At 34.8% G+C, this 19946-nt stretch overlaps 2 protein-coding genes across 2 annotated transcripts; one reads left to right on the top strand and one right to left on the bottom strand.

Annotated features, from left to right (window-relative positions):
• Nucleotides 1–4932: 4932 nt before the first annotated feature.
• Nucleotides 4933–5868, bottom strand: LOC122891821 (olfactory receptor 12-like). Its single transcript, XM_044227787.1, has one exon. The coding sequence runs from the start codon at nucleotides 5866–5868 to the stop codon at nucleotides 4933–4935; it is 936 nt and encodes a 311-aa protein (XP_044083722.1).
• Nucleotides 5869–7297: 1429 nt separating this feature from the next.
• LOC122891014 (olfactory receptor 9K2-like) lies at nucleotides 7298–14902 on the top strand. Its single transcript, XM_044226408.1, has 2 exons — nucleotides 7298–7311; nucleotides 13918–14902. Exon 2 carries the CDS (start codon nucleotides 13940–13942, stop codon nucleotides 14900–14902), a length of 963 nt encoding a protein of 320 aa, XP_044082343.1. The 5' UTR covers nucleotides 7298–7311; nucleotides 13918–13939.
• The last annotated feature ends 5044 nt before the right edge of the window (nucleotides 14903–19946 follow it).

Here is a 19946-nt window from a genome sequence, read left to right on the forward strand (position 1 = left end):
CAGCCCTATATATATGCAAGGTATCATTATTATTATATCTCACATATGCTATGAAACACTAAGCTACATTTCAACAGCAACTGCACCAATGATATGACACTAAGAATACTCAATAAGAAGAAAAAATAAACAAGATAAAAGAGCCTGCCCACAAAGAAGGAAAACAAATTTTAAATTTTAAATTTTTTAAATTTTAATTTTTTCTTTTTTCCCATTTTTTTAAATTTAATTTCTTTTCAGTGTAACAGAATTCATTTGTTTATGCACTACACCCAGTGCTCCATGCAATATGTGCCCTCCATAATACCCACCACCAAGGTCCCCCATCCACCCCCCACCCCTTCAAAACCTCAGATTGTTTTTCAGAGTCCAAAGTCTCTCATGGCTCATCTCCCCCTCCAATTTCCCTCAACTCCCTTCTCTCCATCTCCCCAAAATTTTAAAATTTTAAAACAAAACAAATTTTAAAAGAAACTGTTGGTTTGAAGAAAGTGAATTGTCACTGAGGCATGAAGATGTCTGTCTTCCCAAAGTTCAAGAGTACAGAGTGGGCTAATAAGTGTAATTTTACTGTCCAGAAGAGAGGATTAGCAACACCAGTGGGGTAAAAAGATTCAACCAGTGAACTCGAACATATTTAAAAAATAAAAGGCACATGACTGACTCCTGCTACAGTGATTCCTTTAAAAAAAAAAAAAACAGGAATCATTCCTGGTCTATGAATGATGGACATCCAAATCATTTATGACATAGAATCAAAGAGAATTCTCGAGGTTGGAATACAAAATGCCAAGAACTTAGAGAAATGCTCTTAAGAATCAAAAGGTCATCCCCAAAAGAATCTGGCCTTCAGAAAGTGAGATTATTCTTCAAAAAAAGTAACAGAAATATATAACATTCTTCCCTGAACATCACGCAGCCTATGCAGGTGGCTTCATCAACATTAGAACAGTTTTATCTATAACATGAAATTTAATTTTAATCCACAGGACTCCTCAGTATTCAGTGAGAAGCAATGGGTACATTGGCCATACCTATGGAAGCCCCTACTTAAACTGAGAATTAAAAAAAAAATCCTAACTAAAATAACTGTATTGCTGCTACTTAGGAGGATTGACAAAGAAGTTTAATTTGACCTGGAAGTTAAAAGAGATATGCCTAGAATTCTGATCCTTGTCAAGAAGAAGTCATAGAAGCCAGAGTCACTCTCTTGCCTGAATGAAGAGAGATTCATCAAGAGAGAGATTCAAGAGAGAACATCTCTCTCTCTCTCTCACTCGGGCTCTGTGTGTGTGTTTGTGTGTGTGTGTGTGTGTGTGTGTGTATGTATATGTATATACATACACACACACACACATGTATATGTGGTTGACCCTTGAACAACATAGAAGTTAGGGGTGCTGACCAACTCACACACATAGTCAAAAGTCCACATAAAAACTTTTGATTCCCCCAAAACTTTATTAATAGTCTACTGTTGACCAGAGTCTTACTTATAACATAAACACATACAATTAACACATATTTTGTACATTGTATGTATTATATACTGTATTCTTACAATAAAGAAGCTGGAGAAAAGATAGTTTTACTAAGAAATTCATAAGGAACAATCACCTCAATTGAACATGGGAAAACCATTTGACAAAACCAGACATTCCTGTCTAATAACAACTCTCAGCAATTTCCCAGCTTAATAAAGAGTACCTATGCAAAATCCATGGATAATATGACCCAGAATGATAAAAGATTGAGTTACTTCTAATATCAGGAACAAGAGAGGTTAGAAAAATTTTAATGTAATTGATACTGGCTTAGCAGAAGTTTCAGAGGATTCAAAATTATGAACAATTTTGTTGAAACAAAATTTTACTTTTTCAAACACCACATTATCTAATGACTTTCAATTTAATGAAAGAACTATTGTAATGGTTTGGTATACTCTAGTGTCCCTGTATCAAATCACATTTAATGATAGCATGTCAAACCAAATATTTCTCCCAACAATTTGAAAAAGAAAAAAAAAAAAGAAAGGGAAAAAAAAAGAGAAGAAAGAAGATAAGAGAAGAAATTAAAAGAAAAGGAAACGAAACGAAAGAAAAAAGAAAAGAAAAGAAGTATTGATATGAAAACATTTAGAATGATTTGTGTTAAAAACAACCACTAGTTAAGCAGTTTAATAAAATTAAAGGGACTATTTTGCATTGATTGATATATTAAGCATTGGTATATAAACATTACTGAACAAGTTGTTAAATATTTTGAATATCACCACTTTTGGTCACCACTAAAGCAACTCAATCATTATTCAAACTCTTCCATAATAAAAACTCTTTGTCCAGATGGCATCACCAATCAGTTCTCCCAAAACTTCAATGGAGAAATAATATGTTATATGATCTCTTTTCAGAATAGAAAAGTTGGAAAAAGTTGCCATTTTTTAAAAATATTTTATTTGTTTATTTGACAGACAGAGATCAAAGTAGGCAGAGAGGCAGGCAGAGAGAGAGACGGAGAAGCAGGCTCCCCGCTGAGCAGAGAGCCCAATGCAGGACTTGATCCCAGGACCCTGGTATTATGACCCAAGCCCAAGGCAGAGGCTTAACCCACTGAGCTACCCAGGCGCCCCAGAAAATGTTGCCATCTTTTAATGATGTTTAAGACAAGCTTGAGTCCAAAATGTGCCATAATTCTTATGAGGAAAACAAATAATTCTGTTTTGATTATAAACACACTACACAACCATTCTGATAAAATTCAGTAAAATCCCATGAAACTGTATCTCAAGACAAGACAAATTCAGAATAATATAATTAGCAAATATTTTCCATTTTCTACACAGCCCTTTTCTGAAACAAAGGATGAGATTCTACAGGACTTACTTTTGGTGAGGGAAAAGCACAAAAGGAAGGAAGGGAAAGCAAGGGTGGCAATGTCAAACAACTTTACCTCAGGAAGACACAGGTATAGGCTTACTTTTCACATATCTTCTTGCAGTAAACCAACCTCCCTTGCTCAGGACAATATGGTGGGGATGGAAACTAAGTAACTAGGAAGAGCTTTGAATTCTTAACCATCGTTCTGGAAGTTCCTTTCTATCACAGTATCCAGAATTCACTTCAGATTTAGTTGGATGACAGCCACCAGATGGCAGCAACTGCAGCTGTGTCCATCCAGAATTTGCTTCTGGAGCCAGAACCCTCCAGGAACACTGAGCAGTTCTGGATCCTCTCAATCATATCATTTACCATGTTAATTAGGCACTTACTTTAGAAAAGTATATTATGGAACTATTCCTATCATGTTAAAACAGGATTTTAAAGCATTAGAAAAATTTATTAAGTAGTATATAAAAAGCACTGTATATTGTGACAAAGCAGGGCAAAACTTTTATTTCCTTTCTACATTTTTTAAATGTAAAAAATATTCCTAACTATTGGAAAAACACTTGAATAAAGACCTCAGTCCACACTGTATAAGATAAAAAAAACTTTATAATAACTAAAATTCAAATATAATATATGAAAACTTTAATATTTGAAAATATCAGATTTTGAATGGGTAAGTATATGTAAAAAACAAGAAAAAATAAAATTATATACAAATGTTATGCTACTTCACATGAAAAATTGATTAAAATTTCAAAAGAGAATAAACACAATAATATTTGCACAAAATGGCAGGATATGGGGCACATGGGTGGCTCATTCGGGTAAGCGTCTGACTCAGCTCAGGTCATGATCTCAGAGTCATGAGATTGAACCCCAAGTTGGCATGGAAACTGCTTGAGACTCTCTCTCTCCCCTTCCCTTGCCCAGCCCCCATTCTCGCTTGCGTTTGCTCTCTCTCTCTCTCTCTCTAAAGACAATATTAAAATAATGACAGGATAATGGATCAATGACAGAACTGACCCCATATCTATACCTCCCTTCATAAATAGCTGTTTCTAGATTATGAAATTACATCTTTAGAATATTCCACATGCTTTGCAATATATATTTGAATAATAAAAATTCTGGAACCATACTAGTGTTGAGTTTTTTTTTTTTTGTTTGTTTCTTCTTTGTGTTGAGTTTTGACTATACCAAGTTACTTAGTCTCCAACTGCCTCAATGTCTTCATTTGAAAAACAGTGATAAAAGTGATGTTATATGTTCTTTATGTATAAGCTTTTATTATAAAATATATCATTTAATATTTAGAAAAAATGAAGAATTGAAAATTAATACAATATTATTGCCACATATTTTCCATGTAAATAATTCTTAAATAATATACTGGGGGTCCTCTTTTTATAGCAGTAGCAATTCTAAGGATGATAGTCTTCAAAATATAAACCTGAGCCTTTGGAAAGAAAGGAGCCTTTACTCAAAAGTGCTGTATGTAACCATTACCATTCTGTTTTGCCCCTACACAGTGTGGCTGCTTTCTTTTCCAAATGAGTATCAGTATACTTGCTTTGTAGGATTGAATAGTTCACACAGATGTAATATTTTAATTCTCATACAATAGCAGCTCTTACTACTTACTTCCTAAAATAATATATTCCTGAAATGAAGATATTATTATCACATCCAAAATTGAAAACAATGTTTTCATATATTCTAAGCATAGAAATACCATTTTGTAACACTTAGAAAAACATTTGATGTCATATATAAAAATATCTTATCTTGAGGAGCACTGAGTAATAGATACAATTGTTACATCAGAATATTATATACCTAAAACTAATATAACATTGTATGTTAACTACACTTGAATTAAAATTTTATTTTTGAATTAAAAATTTATTTTTAAATAAAAAAAAGAAAATGCAATCAAAAAAATATATCTTTGATATATTAATATTCCAAGAACAAGGATAACTGGAACCCTTAGAAAACAAACAGTATCTACTGCCTCATGGTTTTACAAACATTACGGAAAGAATCATTTCCAGTGTAGTATTCTCTTCACAGCATCTTTCACATCTCTGTTTCTCAGACTGTATATTAAAGGGTTTAGCATTGGTATTATCAATGTGTAGAGCACCGCTACGATCTTGTTTTGCTCTGGAGAGGAGATGGCACCGGGCTGGGCATACATAAAGAACACAGTCCCATAGAACAAACTCACCACAGCTATATGGGAACCGCAGGTGGAGAAGGTCTTACCCCTGCCGTGGGTAGAGGGGATCTTCAGGACAGTGGAGAGGATGTAAGCATAGGAAACCAGAATGACAGTTGTGGTGGTAATGATGATGAGGGCAGAGAGAATGAACAGCACAATCTCGTTCACAAAAGTGTCATCACAAGAGATCTTGATCAGGGCTGGGACGTCACAGAAAAAGTGGTCCAGTCTGTTTTCTCCACAGAAACGCAAACTGAAGGTGAAACCTGTTTGCACGATGGAGTTGATGCCTCCACAGATGTAGGATCCAGTCACCAACTGAGCACAGACTTTCTGCGACATGTGTACAGGGTAAAGGAGAGGGGAACAAATGGCCGAGAATCGATCAAATGCCATGACAGCCAAAAGGAAGCCTTCAGTTGTGACAAATAGAGCAAAGAAGAAAAACTGGGCTGCACACCCATTGTAAGAAATCTTCTTTTCACTAGACATGAAGTTAGCTAAAGTTTTAGGGGCGATGACTGTGGAGTAGCAGAGATCTAAATAGGACAAGTTTCTAAGGAAGAAATACATAGGCAATTGAAGTCTGGAATCCATCTTAATGACAATTATCATGCTAATATTTCCCACCACAGTGACTGTATAGATTAGCAAGAACACTAGGAATAAGAGGATTTGTAGTTTTGGAGGGGTTCCAAAGCCTAGCAGAATGAATTCTGTCACTCCTGAGTAATTCCTATTAAGTTTGTTTTTCATGGCTGAGATGTAGGTGGAACTGGAGAGATGTAAAAATGAAAGAAATAAGTGATCAGAACACTAGTTTAAGTAAAAATAACTAAAAGCTAGAATAGAAAAAATTTCATCGTATTGTTCCCAATAAATTACAAAATAGCAATACAGAACAAATTGATATTTTTAAAGAATAAAGAATTTAATCTGATTGGTCACCCTTTGAAATATACCTATTTTGCAAATAATGCAGGCTTGTTCTCTAAGCATGCTTTGGAGAAAGAGATTCTAACAAAGTGTGTAGAAACAAGAGCTCATTGATTGTTTTCCCTTGAGTTATTATTAGTTATTACCATTGAAAGTTGCCTTCTCTTGTGGAATATATTTCTCACAGACATAATGATCCACTTAAAACTTCATTTGGAGTGAAAAACTATTAAATTGATGATCTCTTTTTATTTTTTTTAAATCATTTAGCTTCCTTATCTACTATAAAAGATAACAGACAAATATTATATTTATTTTTCTTTTATTACGAGGAGAAAAGCTTCATATTCTGACAAAAGAATCATCCTTTTACCTGGTAACTCATATTCTTATTTCTTTCATTATTTTTTGTCCTTATGGTGATGTGCACTCTTATTGGCACAATTCACTTACTAAAAACAGAAGCAATTCTTGAGTATATTTTCTAAGCATGATTTCATCAGACTTTTGTTTTTTCTCTTTCTCCTTTTTTCCTGCTTTCCCTCCCTCCTTCCTTCCATCCTTCCTTCTTTCCCACTTTTATTCCCTTTGGAGTTTTCAAGGGTACAATCTAGGTAGGGAATTCTAAGATCTTGGATAGAGATTATTCTGTCCTTTCAGAAACAGACAAATCTAGTAAAAATACAAAGATCTGTACATATGGAGGAAAGAGGGCACCTATGACAATTTTAAGATAGGTAAAAATGGGGGAAAAGGAAGAAATGTGTATTTAAAAAAGCTTGCATTATATCTACTTAGACATATGATGTTATGGCTGTTATGGCTGTAAGTGACCCTAAAACATGGTGGTAGAAAAAGGAAGTAATTTTTATTTTATTTTATGTATGGAGAAACTAAGAAAAAAATATTTAAAAAGCTTCTTTAGAGGCATGAGATTGAGGAACGGAGTGGTTTACTATTCAATAAGCTATCATAAAATATAAAAGAAAACTAACAATTCAAATATTCACATACTATGGAAATATCTTTCATATTTTATAAACATAGTTTTATAAATATATAAAAATTTTTATGTAAGTTGTATAATTATGATAAATAAAAATTATATAAGATATAAATTACACAATGTCTCATAATATCTCTTGTCATCTTTATTTCAGTCATTGCCATGGTTTCACTAATGGTGACATTCTTTCAAGACAGGTTGAGACAATGCAATTATACTAGAGTCAATTTAGTCCAGTATTTATATTTACTTCCTTGAAAAAAATTAAAAGTTAACAGGAATGTTGACTGTTTGATTTTAGAAGGCAGAAAAATCATCAAAATAAACTCTGGTAGGGCCTATCAACTAAAAAATGTATGGTTTCCTTAAATACACATTTTATACAAAACTTCTGGTTTCAACAGAAAAATTGAAAAAAAAAGTAACTAAAGAAATCTAAAAAAGAATGTGATGAGAAAAAACTAGATATAAAAGATATTCTTAAGAATGAACCATTTCTCTCCTTGTAAACTCTCTACTATATGTGAAATCATGAAGAAACAGGAGTATGAAAAGACGTGCACCTTGGTTTCCTATAACACGGATTGCATCTCTTCCCTGGCCAGATCAGACTCCATGTGCTAAGATGAACAAGCACTAGCAACAATTGTAGTTTTTTCTCTCTCGATCTCTCTTTTAATTTATTGTACTTTTTCATTGTTTAAAGCAACAACAAACCTGGTCCCGTCCTGAGAGAAATTCTCTCTTGAGGAGGGAAACCGGAGCAGTTTACATTCCCTCTGCAAGATGGTAGCCAGGCACAAACAACTTTCTCACCAGTAATGTGCTCAGAATGCAAAAGAGAAGTGAGAGAAGAAATGATTCATTAGAAACTTACCAGACCTTTGGGAAGTAGAAGCGCTCTCCAGAGAGCATGAAAACTATCCTTCTACCTACTGAACTAAATAATAATAACAATTAAATACATTTGGATGAGAAGTATTTGATTCTTTTTTTTTAACTTCATAATCTATGCAGAGGAAATTCACCTTTTTTCATCTGAGTGGATAACAACCCTTACTTTTAGAAATTCATTTCTTATCTCTACTGTTAATATGTCATACTTGTATTAGAAGAAAATTTTATATGCAGAATAATCCAAATAGTCAGGTGAAGAGTTGGGGTTGGAAAAGGAGGAATTTGAAGCAACACAGAGACTGCCAGAGCAGGCAGTCATACATCCATCTCTGATTTCAAGACACAAGAGAGGTGGTGTTAAGGGTCCCAGAAGCCTGGGAATTCCTTCAAGAGTGAGAACCATGGCTGGGTTTGCCCACCTGTGCTAGAACCAAAAAGTGAAACCACCAAGGAACATACTGAAAGAGAAAGAATTTCCCTCTCCTCACACAACCTCAGTTTTGCCATTAGTGGGAAAACAGCTTCTCCAGGATCCTAGAGATCCTTCCTACTTTATCTTGATGATATTTCCCTTTAGCTAGGACAACTCTCTTTGGTATTTATTAGGGCACAAATTTGATATAACATAGTCTCTTGATCTCCCTTATCTGAAAAAGCTCCTTATTTTGCCTTTAGTTCTGAAGCCTGTGTTTTCTGCACATACATGTTGGTTTGGTCTCCCCTCCTCCAATCTTTAAGCACTTTAAAGACTTTACACTGTTCTGGTTTGAATTGTTTCTAACAACAAGCGCATGCTTTAACTTTGCTGTACATGTGTGTGATTTCCCTTTTTCACTCACCTTCAGAATTTGATTCTGATGAGCTTTATTTGGTTTTCTCTCTGTCTATGTGATTTCTCTATATCTATCTATGGGATTTTGCCCATTTTCTTGAATCTGTGTGGTTAGATTTGTCATCAAATATGAAAAATATCTGCCCTTTATACTTAATATTATTTTTCTGGTCCCTCTTCTTCCAGTTACATGTACATATTTTCTCAGTTGTCACTGAATGCCTATTCATTATTTTTCCTTTTAAACTTAATTTTAGGCTTGGTTTGTTTCTATTGCTATATATTCAAGTTTAAAATCTTTTCCTTCTGATTTGTTCCCTTTCCCAGGAATTATAGTCATTCACAACTTATTGGGCAATCTCCAAAAATATTTGGTTCATGTATTTTCTCCAGAGTTTAATAGTTTTGTGATGGGAGGCAAATCTATGGTTGCCATTCTTTCATAACTAGATGTAGAAAATCTTAAAATCATTTTTTAAAAATTATTGAATTACCTCAGGATTTGCGGTATATACATACACGTCAGTGAGATTTCATTTCTCTTTTTTATTGAAGTATTTTATTTATTATTTGTCTGTTTGAACTTTTAAGTTAATTTTTGAGTGAGATTTGTCTACAATTTTTTAGTTTAATGTCCATATGACATTTATGAGAGACTCATAAATATAGTAGGAGAGTATTTTCTTTACTACTATTTCTGACAGAGTTTATGTAAAAATTATCTTCTTTTTTCTTAAATGTTTGCAAGTAAACACTGGTGAAGCTATTTATACTTCATAGGAATATCATTAATAAAAATTCAGTTAGTTTAAGAGATATTTTAAAATTTGCATTTCTCTTTTATACATAATTTTGTTCTACTTAAAATATTTTTATTTAAAATTCATTAATTTTAGTAAAAATGTTTTTTTTAGTAGCAGAAGAATATGTTGTGCCACCCCCATTTCATTCCTGATCCTTGTGATTTAATGTTGTTCTTTTTTCCTTATTAAATTTAGGATTTTATACATACTACTAATTATTCAAAGAATCAACATTAAAGTCATGTGAATAGCCTATATCATTTATAGTTTTTCTAAGTAATTTTACCTTTATTATTTATTTTCTTTTTGTTTTGTTTTGATTTGACTTGCTGTTTTCTATTTCATATGATCAAAAAGATTGTTATTCTTTTAAGATCTAGGTGTTCTTGCCTTTCTTCATATTTACAAGTAAGGGTTTGTATATGCTCCAAGTACTACTTATTCTTATGAAGCTTAGAAATATCATAGTTCATTGTCATTTAGTTCAAACTAAATCAAAACTGAATTTGATAGATAATTAGAACACTTTATGGGCATGGACATTAGAAACAAACACCTCCTAAAAATCCACTTGATTTCTGTATCAGGTTGACTATGATTAAGAACATACACTGAATGATTTAAATTGGTGACTTTGTTGAGGGTTCATGTCCCATCTAGTTTGAATGACAGGAAGTGACTCTTACATATTTGTAAGAAATAGCATGTTGTTACTGCTAATGCTATTGTGAGTAGCTTAAGAATAAAAATACTATATTAGATTCTGGTACATGTTAGAGATTAGATAGTCAAGATCTATGTCATGTGCTTTCTAGAAGAAGAGATTCAAAGTTTAAATGTGTCCTGCCACAGGGTTTTTGACCCAGATTTTGTTCTACCAATTAGATCTACACATACTCTGAATTTAGATTGGAACAAAGACTTAGGGGTTGACTTTCTGTTCATTTTGACTTTTTCTTCTACCAGTAGACAAGTTTTGGAAACATGTGGGCTTTTCTTTGCAGCATTGTTGAATGCCCAAATTCCTAGAGAAGTAGTTTTGATGGATGAAGAAGTAGTGACATCTTTTTGCTCCCTTCTATCTGAATCCTGGATCATAGTTAAGGTACTATATTTTTAAATTGTATCTCCAGTGGTAGCCTCTCTCTGTGAGTTAATCCTAAATTGTCCTGAGGGTCATTATAAGAATGTCATCCAGGAGCACTTGGGTGACTCTGTCGGTTTAGCGTTGACTCTTTTTTCTTTTTAATTCATTATTTTTTTTATTTTTGGCATAACAGTATTCATTATTTTTTCACCACACCCAGTGCTCCATGCAATACGTGCCCTCTATAATACCCACCAACTGGTACCCCAACCTCCCACCCACTCGCCAATTCAAACCCCTCAGAATGTTTTTTAGAGTCCATAGTCTCTCATGGTTCACCTCCCCTTCCAATCTCCCCCAACTCCCTTCTCCTCTCTAACTCCCCATGTCCTCCATGATATTTGTTATGCTCCACAAATAAGTGAAACCATATGATAATTGACTCTCTCTGCTTGACTTATTTCACTCAGCATAATCTCTTCCAGTCCTATCCATGCTGCTACAAAAGTTGGGTATTCATCCTTTCTGATGGAGGCATAATACTCCACAGTGTATATGGACCACATCTTCCTTATCCATTCATCCGTTGAAGGACATCTTGGTTCTTTCCACAGTTTGGCGACGGTGGCCATTGCTGCTATAAACATTGGGGTACAGATGGCCCTTCTTTTCACAACATCTGTATCTTTGGGGTAAATACCCAGGAGTGCAATGACAGGGTGATAGGGAAGTTCTATTTTTAATTTCTTAAGGAATCTCCACACTGTTCTCCAAAGAGGTTGCACCAACTTGCATTCCCACCAACAGTGTAAGAGGGTTCCCTTTTCTCCACATCCCCTATTTATTTTGGCTCAGTCCTTGATTTGGGTCATGAGATCAAGCTCTGGCATGGCCACTGCAGGGAGTATCTCCTTGAGGTTCTCTCCCTGTCCCTCTGCCCCTCCCCCTGGTCATCAAACACATGCACACAAATGCACACACACACACTCTCTCTCTCTCAAATAAATAAATAAATCTTAAAAATAAACAAACAAAAAAGAGTGTCACTCAGAAGTTCCCAGACTTTCCAAATTGATAGGCTACTATTCACCTAAATTAATATTTTCCTGTTTAAAGTAACAAACCTATTTATTCTTCCTACACCAACAAAACTTTTACTAATATTATATTAAAATGAGGAGCTCTTGCCCTATATCATTTTGTATTCCACACACTGAAAAGTTCTAGATAAATTCTAGAAATAATTTTTAATTAAATGGAGACTTAGGAGCACCTCGGTGGCTCAGTTAATTAAGTGTCTGCCTTTGGCTCAGGTCATAGTCTCAGGATCCTTGGATTCTGTCCTGCAATGGACTTCCTGCTCAGCAGGGATTCTGCTTCTTCTTCTGCCTCTTACCCTGCTTCATCCTCTCTCTCATTCTCTCTCAGTCTCTAGCTGTCAAATAAATAAGTAAAAACTTTAAAAGGGGGAACTTAAAAGGTAAAAACTTTAAAAGGGGGGACAATTAATTCATGGAAATATTTAGGACAAAAATGGCATCTTGAAAATATTAAGCTCATTAAGTAGAGTGTTATCTCTAAGGTTTTAATGTAGTCTTTCCATCACAAATATTTTAAAATATTTCACTATGAAATTTTAAAATAATCTTCTTGAATGCTATAATTACTTTTATTTTCTAATTGTTTAGTTTTGAATATATGAAAACATAGAAATAAAAAAACATTATCTGACCTTTAATTTGTGATTTAAATATTTATGACATCATGAAATATGTCTACATCAAGGAATACAGGTAAACCCTAAGCTGGAGTGAATTTTGTCTTTTGAATTATAATTAATGTAATTTACTACATAATTAAAAATATTCACTTTTTAGTCTAACATCTAACACTTTTCTCATATGGTACAAACTTTTAAATCTGTCTCTCTGTGCCTACCAATACATATATTATGACAATTACCAGAAACTTTTTCTTCATCAGTGAAAAAATTAAGTCCAAAGAAATTCCCAAAGGATACATACAACCTGTACTTGGAAAAGTTCCCTGTACTTGTAATATTATTAGATTATTTTGTTTGTATCTGCAGTTAACATAGTCCTCATGGACAACAGCCCTGGAGCCCGCACTTACGTCTCCACAACTGACTTTAAGATTACTCTTCTCCCAGTGGAATTGATCAGAGGATGAGCAACTGTAATGTTGGAATATCCTAAAGAAAGGTTTCACAGGACTAAAAATAAGAACATTGTAAACAACCATTGTTGACACTCAAACAAATGATGATTGACTCTAGATGACACAGAGTCGCTAAGGTCCTTTAACACCCATGATTATTTCATTAGCCTTAAGACATATAAAGCATACTAGATTTTATGAAAAGAACTTTCCTTTAGTATATTCTTTAAATATACTTTCCCTGAATGAAGAGCAAGATCGCTTGAACTGATGCAACTTTACTAGAAAGTCATCTTTGTGGTGTAAGAACTGCAATGTTCATCAGCTTCTCTCTGCTTCAAAAAAAGCTAAATGATTATGGCATATTTTAAATAAACAACTACCGGTGGAAGGAAAATAAATATAATGAGGCAAAAAAATGCATTATTTAGGAGAATGGACTTGATCTATGGAAATGACTATTTATTTAGAAAGAGCTTTAAACAATTTTATTTAATATAAGATTAGTGGATTTTAAATTTTTTGATTTTATCATACATATCACTTACCTATTTTTAGTCTCTTTTCAAAATGATGGGTACAGTAGTAATAAAAGTTAAAGAAACTGGGGCAAATAAAGTAACAATACACAAAATGTTTTTATTATTGTCATGTAATGATTCAAACACTGGACTATCATAGGCTGCAAACATTGTCATAGAGATTACATGTAGCATCTCTGTTTTAGATTATCATAGCATTCTTATTTTAGATAATGAGAATAGACATTTCAAAAGTGAAAAATTAGACAATATTAAATTCTATAACTGGCTGAACTCTGAGCAAAATTATGACTTAAATACAATAACTCCAAAATGTCTTTCACTGCTTAATAACTGAATACCAACTTCATAAGTCTAACATTATCTAATGCAAATTCTTGAACGCTCATGACATTAAAATTGTTTTATATGCAATATTGAATTAAGATGCAAATAATGTATTCTACATTTAAGAAACTATGTGACTAAGAAAAAAGCCTGGATTGCATTTGTTATTTTTGTTTTGTTTTGTTTTTTTTGCTTTCTGTCTCTCAGCAGGTTTCTGCCATGAGTGACAAGGGGACAAGCAATCACTCAGAAGTGACTGACTTCATTCTTGTAGGCTTCAGGGTCCGCCCAGAACTCCACATTCTCCTCTTCCTGCTCTTTCTGCTTGTGTATGCCATGATCCTTCTAGGGAATGTGGGGATGATGACCGTTATTATGACTGATCCAAGGTTGAACACACCAATGTATTTCTTCCTAGGCAACCTCTCCTTCATTGATCTCTTCTATTCTTCTGTTATTGCACCCAAGGCTATGATCAACTTCTGGTCTGAAAGCAAGTCCATCTCCTTTGCCAGCTGTGTGACCCAGCTCTTTCTCTTTGCCCTTTTCATTGTGGCTGAGGGATTTCTCCTGGCAGTCATGGCTTATGACCGCTTCATTGCCATCTGCAACCCACTCCTCTACTCTGTCCAGATGTCAACTCGTCTCTGCATTCGGTTGGTGGCTGGTTCCTATTTTTGTGGCTGCATCAGCTCAGTTCTTCAGACGAGCATGACATTTACTTTGTCCTTTTGTGCTTCCCGCACCATTGATCACTTTTACTGTGATGACCGTCCACTTCAAAGGATTTCTTGTTCTGATCTCTACTTTCATAAGATAGTTTCCTTTTTCTTATGCAGCATTATTATTTTGCCTACCATAATAGTCATTATTGTGTCCTATATGTATATTGTGTCCACAGTTCTAAAGATGCGCTCCTCTGAGGGACGTAAGAAAGCCTTCTCCACTTGCAGCTCTCACCTAGGAGTCGTGAGTGTACTGTATGGTGCCATCGTCTTTATGTATGTCATCCCTGACAGATTCCCTGAGCTGAGTAAAGTGGCTTCTTTATGTTACACCTTAGTCACTCCCATGTTGAATCCTTTGATTTACTCCCTGAGAAACAAAGATGTCAAAGAAGCTCTGAGAAAGATCCTGGGGAAAAAAGCATTTCTATTTCATTCTATTTTAACAGTGACATAATTGAAAGGCCTGGACATTATGACAATTTGGGGAGGCATTGATGCAAAGAATGCCTCCAATGATTTTGAAAAATTTAATTTTAAAGGATTTTTTATTTATTTGAATCCCATGAACTTAACTGCTGGCAAATACATTTTGGAGTGGAATGGCTTTCTCCGTACTTCGTCTTCATTTGGGTAAAGATCATGATTGCTGTGTATTTCGATTTTAGGGAAAATATATTCCAGATTTGGTGCTGGCACTCTGAAGATGATGTTTGGGATGTTTATCTTGAGTCAGTAACAAGTGTTGTGAAATATGTATATAATTGGTAGAAGTAACAAAATCTGATGTGGTAAGAAGACAGAACAAAATATCAGATTTACTGGAGAGATCTTTTTCAGTGCTGCATGAGAGAATCAGATGTTCTGCAGTGCACACAGTGCTGAGGGTGACATGTGGGTCACTCTTAATTGTCCAGAGGCCCAATGAGTGACACACATATGTCATACTTTTCTGGGGCTTAAATCATTCTTGAAAATCCTCCTTTTGGACAAGGAAACTGTAATGAAAATGAAAGAAAAATAAAGAGGATTCATTTTTTTGTTGTTGTTGTTCTACATACCTTAGAATTAATTTACCAAATCAATATTTATTGAATTTTTATATACATTTTGCTGTACAAAAATCTCTAGGTATAAATAATTTTTGTACTTAAACGCACAGTCAGATGAGGAGAAAACAGCTGGCCAGAGAACCAAAATGTCACACGGAAACCCAGTGAAAAAGACATTTATGGAATATACAAAAAGAGCGCAGCCTTTAGAGGTGAACAGTCTTAATGGTCAGTGAAATCTTTTTCTACACATTTTTTAAAAATAGGTAAAATTGAGCAAGGTGAAATAGACAGGTTTCTGTGCAAAATCACTATATGGTGAACTGCATGAGGTTTGATAAGTCATTTGTACTGCACAAGACAAAAAGTGAGGGATAAGCCTTAAAAATGGATTCATGGAAATTGTGCAGACCTCTATGTCAAGCCAAGGAAGATGACTTTTATTCTGTAGACAAGAGGTAGGCATTGGGAATTTTATTTTTTTTTTAAGATTTTATTTATTCATTTGACAGACAGAGATCACAAGTAGGCAGAGAGGCAGGCAGAGAGAGAGGAAGAAGCAGGCTCCCCACTGAGCAGAGAGCCCGACATGGGGATCTATCCCAGGACCTTGAGATCATGACCTGAGCCGAAGGCTCACTGAGCCACCCAGGTGCCTGGCATTGGGGATTTTAGAGAAAGACAGTATTCTGTTCAACCAGGCATTTTGCAAATATCATGCTGATATCCTTATGGAAAATAAATATTCACAAGGAGAAGACTTAGAAAGTGAGTGATTGCCCAAGTAAGAGATTATGGTGGCTTTTACTAAAGTCAGTCTTCTTAAGGACAGTAAAGAAGAGACTCTCTTTAGAATGACAGGTAAAGTAAGCTGAATATGGACTGATGATTGATAAAATGAGAATGATGCAGAAGTGAAAAATGCCTTCTAATGTTTAAGCATCTCTGCTGGAAAAAAGCTACTTCATAAAATGAGGAGAAAATCTGAGTAATAACAGTTCACTGATAACTTGAGAGTTAAAAAATAAGCTCAGGTGTCAAACTAAGCTTTCAATTTCTATGTTTGCCATGTAGTTTTGGGCAAGTTGCATAGTATCTCCATATTTTAATTTTCTCCTGTAAAATGGGGTGTATAAAAGTATTTACCTCACAGAGTTGCTTGAATGATTAAATTACATACATTTCATACAAATCTGTTAAATCTATGTATTTACTGGCTGCCAGATTTGTTCTTTCTTTATGCCTTTAATACTATCGATGTTAATTCTGAGAGAAGACAGTAACTTTCTCTGTCCCTTTCCCTTCTTTACCATGAGGCATTACCAAGTCCCCAGGAACACCTATGTTTTCATTTCCATAGAAAGAACTTGAGTCACTTTACTTTGTTATTTCAGCCTTTATTTTCCTTTTTGCTAACAACCAACAGAAAAGATTCAAAACAAACAAAATAAACAGGTCCCCCAACTAGGGACAGAATAGTAAGTTATGGCCAAATGAGGTATCTACTTCTCTCTCTATTCATGTCTGTCTGTAAGAATCCTTTCTTGTATTTCAATAAACGTCACCTCTTTCACCCATATTTTTAAAAATACAGATTACTGGGGAAAACAGGGGACTCGCTAAGTAGAAAAACTTCATGAGGATTTTAGGGTAAGTGTTCACTGTGCTATGGTAGTATCCACCTCTCTCCTGAGGTGAAGCAGAAAGATTTTTAGGTTGAAAGAGGCATATTTTACAAAGCCACCCCCATGAGTAAAATGCAGAAGCCTTCATGCCAGTACTCTGAGTCCTATAATGGAATGACCCAGCAATGAAAGAAGATCCTCATCCTTTAAATCATCATCCAATGGATTGGTAACTCTTTATCCAACTGAGGAACAATAGTGTTAACTGTTGGGAGAACAATGTTCCTCCATATGCACCACATCCTGCATTCCCAGCAACCACCACCAGACACACACATACACATCAATACAAAAATAATCATGGACTTGTGTCTGTCTCTGTCTCTCTCTTTCTCTCTCTCTTCCTCTCTCTCTCTCTCTCTCTCTCTCTCACACACACACACACACACACACACACACACACACAGGATACCTTTGAGAAGGACACCAAGAACAATTAGTGGCTATATCACTCCCCAGAGCAATGTATGTGTAATGTCATCCAGCTGACTCTGAAAAGAATCCTCAGACTAAGCTAGAAGCTAACAGGCCTCACCATGAGAAGATACATACAATAATTTTTCAATGTTGACCTTTTCCCTTCTATTCCTGATGTCAAGTAATTTTTGCCATTGCTACAGGAATTAAATTCAGGTATATTCTGTTCTTGTTTCGAACTTGCTCTTCTCAGTTTACTTTTCAATTAAAGTAAGGTTCATGTATAATACAGAGTATTTCTAAAGCAGAGATGAGATTGAAAAAGAATAATAATAGCATGTTCATATATATTAATAAAAACATATGCATAAATGCATACATACACATAAATGTGTATATATTTATATGTAATTCTCAAAATATGAGATATACATTAGAAGGCTGCTAATAATCAAATTTGTAGGCAAGTCATGGAAAAAGTTATTTTAATATTATATAGCTAATATTTTGATTTGGTAATTACTAGCTTTTTAAAAACATCATGGTTAGTACTTAAGTAACACCCTTATCTAAAACATTATGCATGTGGGGAATGTCAAACTCATCTAATGACCTCCCACTGAACATATCATTATAGCTGAACATAGTGTCAATAACTGGTAAAGTTTTCTCTTTTATAAGATTCTGCTTATTTAAAAGAGAGAGATAAAGAGAGGGCATGAACAGGGGTTGGAGCAGAGAGAGAGAGACAAGCAGACACCCCATTGAGCAGGGAGCTCAACTCAGGACTTGATCCCAGGACCCTGAGATCATTACCTGTGCCTAAGGCAGATGCTTAGACATCTGAGCCACCCAGGCACCCACAAGTAAAGTTTTCTTCATTAAAATGATAATATTGATGCTGGTAGATCCTCACTTAACTGCTGCTACATTAACAACATTTACATTAAAAAGTTTAACCTACTTTTTCTCTGAGTTTTTTATATAAATATCTTCTATTGCCGTTAGTATATTCATGTGTTTTAGGTCCAAACTAAATCTTCAGTCCAGAAAAAAAAATCTCTGCCCATTATTTTTTCTCAAATATTTCATTGAAGGATAATTGTGTGAAATGAACTGTGTTTATTCAGAGTATACAATACCATGAGTTTGAATGGTTTGTACATTAATGAAATCATCACCACAAGATACAGAACATTTCCATCACCTCTAAATGATTTATCATGTCCCTTGTTAGTCCATGCTCTGTCCAGCTCCATTTTCACATCACCAGTGATCTCATATGTTTTGCATATCTCCATATAACCTGCATACTGTATTACGCTTCTTGGAGACTTCTTGAACTGAGTAAAATGAATTTGAAATGTATTTATATTGTCATCTGTTTAAGTAACTCATTCTTTTTATTGCTCAGTAGTATTCTATTTCCTATTGTATACATATGGCCAAATTTTGCTTATGTGTTCTTAAATTGATGAGTAACTGAGGTGTTTCCACTTTTTAAATATTTTGAATAAAACAAATAGAAACATTCACATGTATGTTTTTGAATGAGGGCCTACTCATTCTTTCTCCTCTCCCAGCCCAGCATGATAAGAAGCACATAGGGAAGTGCAAACAAGAACGTAGAGAGACTCCTCTTCCCCTAGATCCCAGTCATGGACTACCATGAGAGTCCTTGAGAGTGGCAGGCTTAAAACATTTCTTATTTCCTCCAGATCCAGGTTGCAGAAGCCCTATTCAAGGCAACAGTGGCTACAATGTCTGGAGATCTTTTCCTTTACCCAGGGCCCATTCACAGGGTAGAAACTCTACCCCAGGCATGGTAGGTGAAGAATAAGTGGGTCCCAATTTCACTTGCGCCAGTTCAAAGGATAGAGATTTTTTGCCAAGACAGATTACTCAGCCATCAGAAACAATGACTACCCAACTTTTGCATCAACATGGATGGGACTGGAGGAGATTATGCTGAGTGAAATAAGTTAAGCAGAGAAAGTCAGCTATCATATGGTATCACTTACTTGTGGAACATAAGGAATAAGATGAAGGACATTAGGAGAAGGAAAGGAAAAGTGAATTGGGAGAAATTGGAGGGGGAAATGAACCATGAGAGTCTGTGGACTCTGAGAAACAAACTGAGGGATTTAGAGGGGAGAGGGTGTGGGGATGGGTCAGCCTGGTTGTAGGTATTAAGAAGGGCACGTATTGCATGGAGCACTGGGTGTTCCACATAAACAATGAAACTTGGAACACTTCATCAAAAACCAATGATGTATTTTATGGTGACTAACATAACAGAATAAAAAATAAATAAATAAATAAAAATGTAAGCAATTGTTGCTGTCAA

Source organism: Neovison vison, chromosome 12 (genome assembly GCF_020171115.1).
Source record: "Neovison vison isolate M4711 chromosome 12, ASM_NN_V1, whole genome shotgun sequence".
Classification (NCBI taxonomy): Eukaryota; Metazoa; Chordata; class Mammalia; order Carnivora; family Mustelidae; genus Neogale; species Neogale vison.

Bases quoted from the DNA above. Each gene is read 5' to 3' on its own strand.
- LOC122891014 (XM_044226408.1), top strand. From the start codon at position 13,940: ATGAGTGACAAGGGGACAAGCAATCACTCAGAAGTGACTGACTTCATT.
- LOC122891821 (XM_044227787.1), bottom strand. From the start codon at position 5,868: ATGAAAAACAAACTTAATAGGAATTACTCAGGAGTGACAGAATTCATT.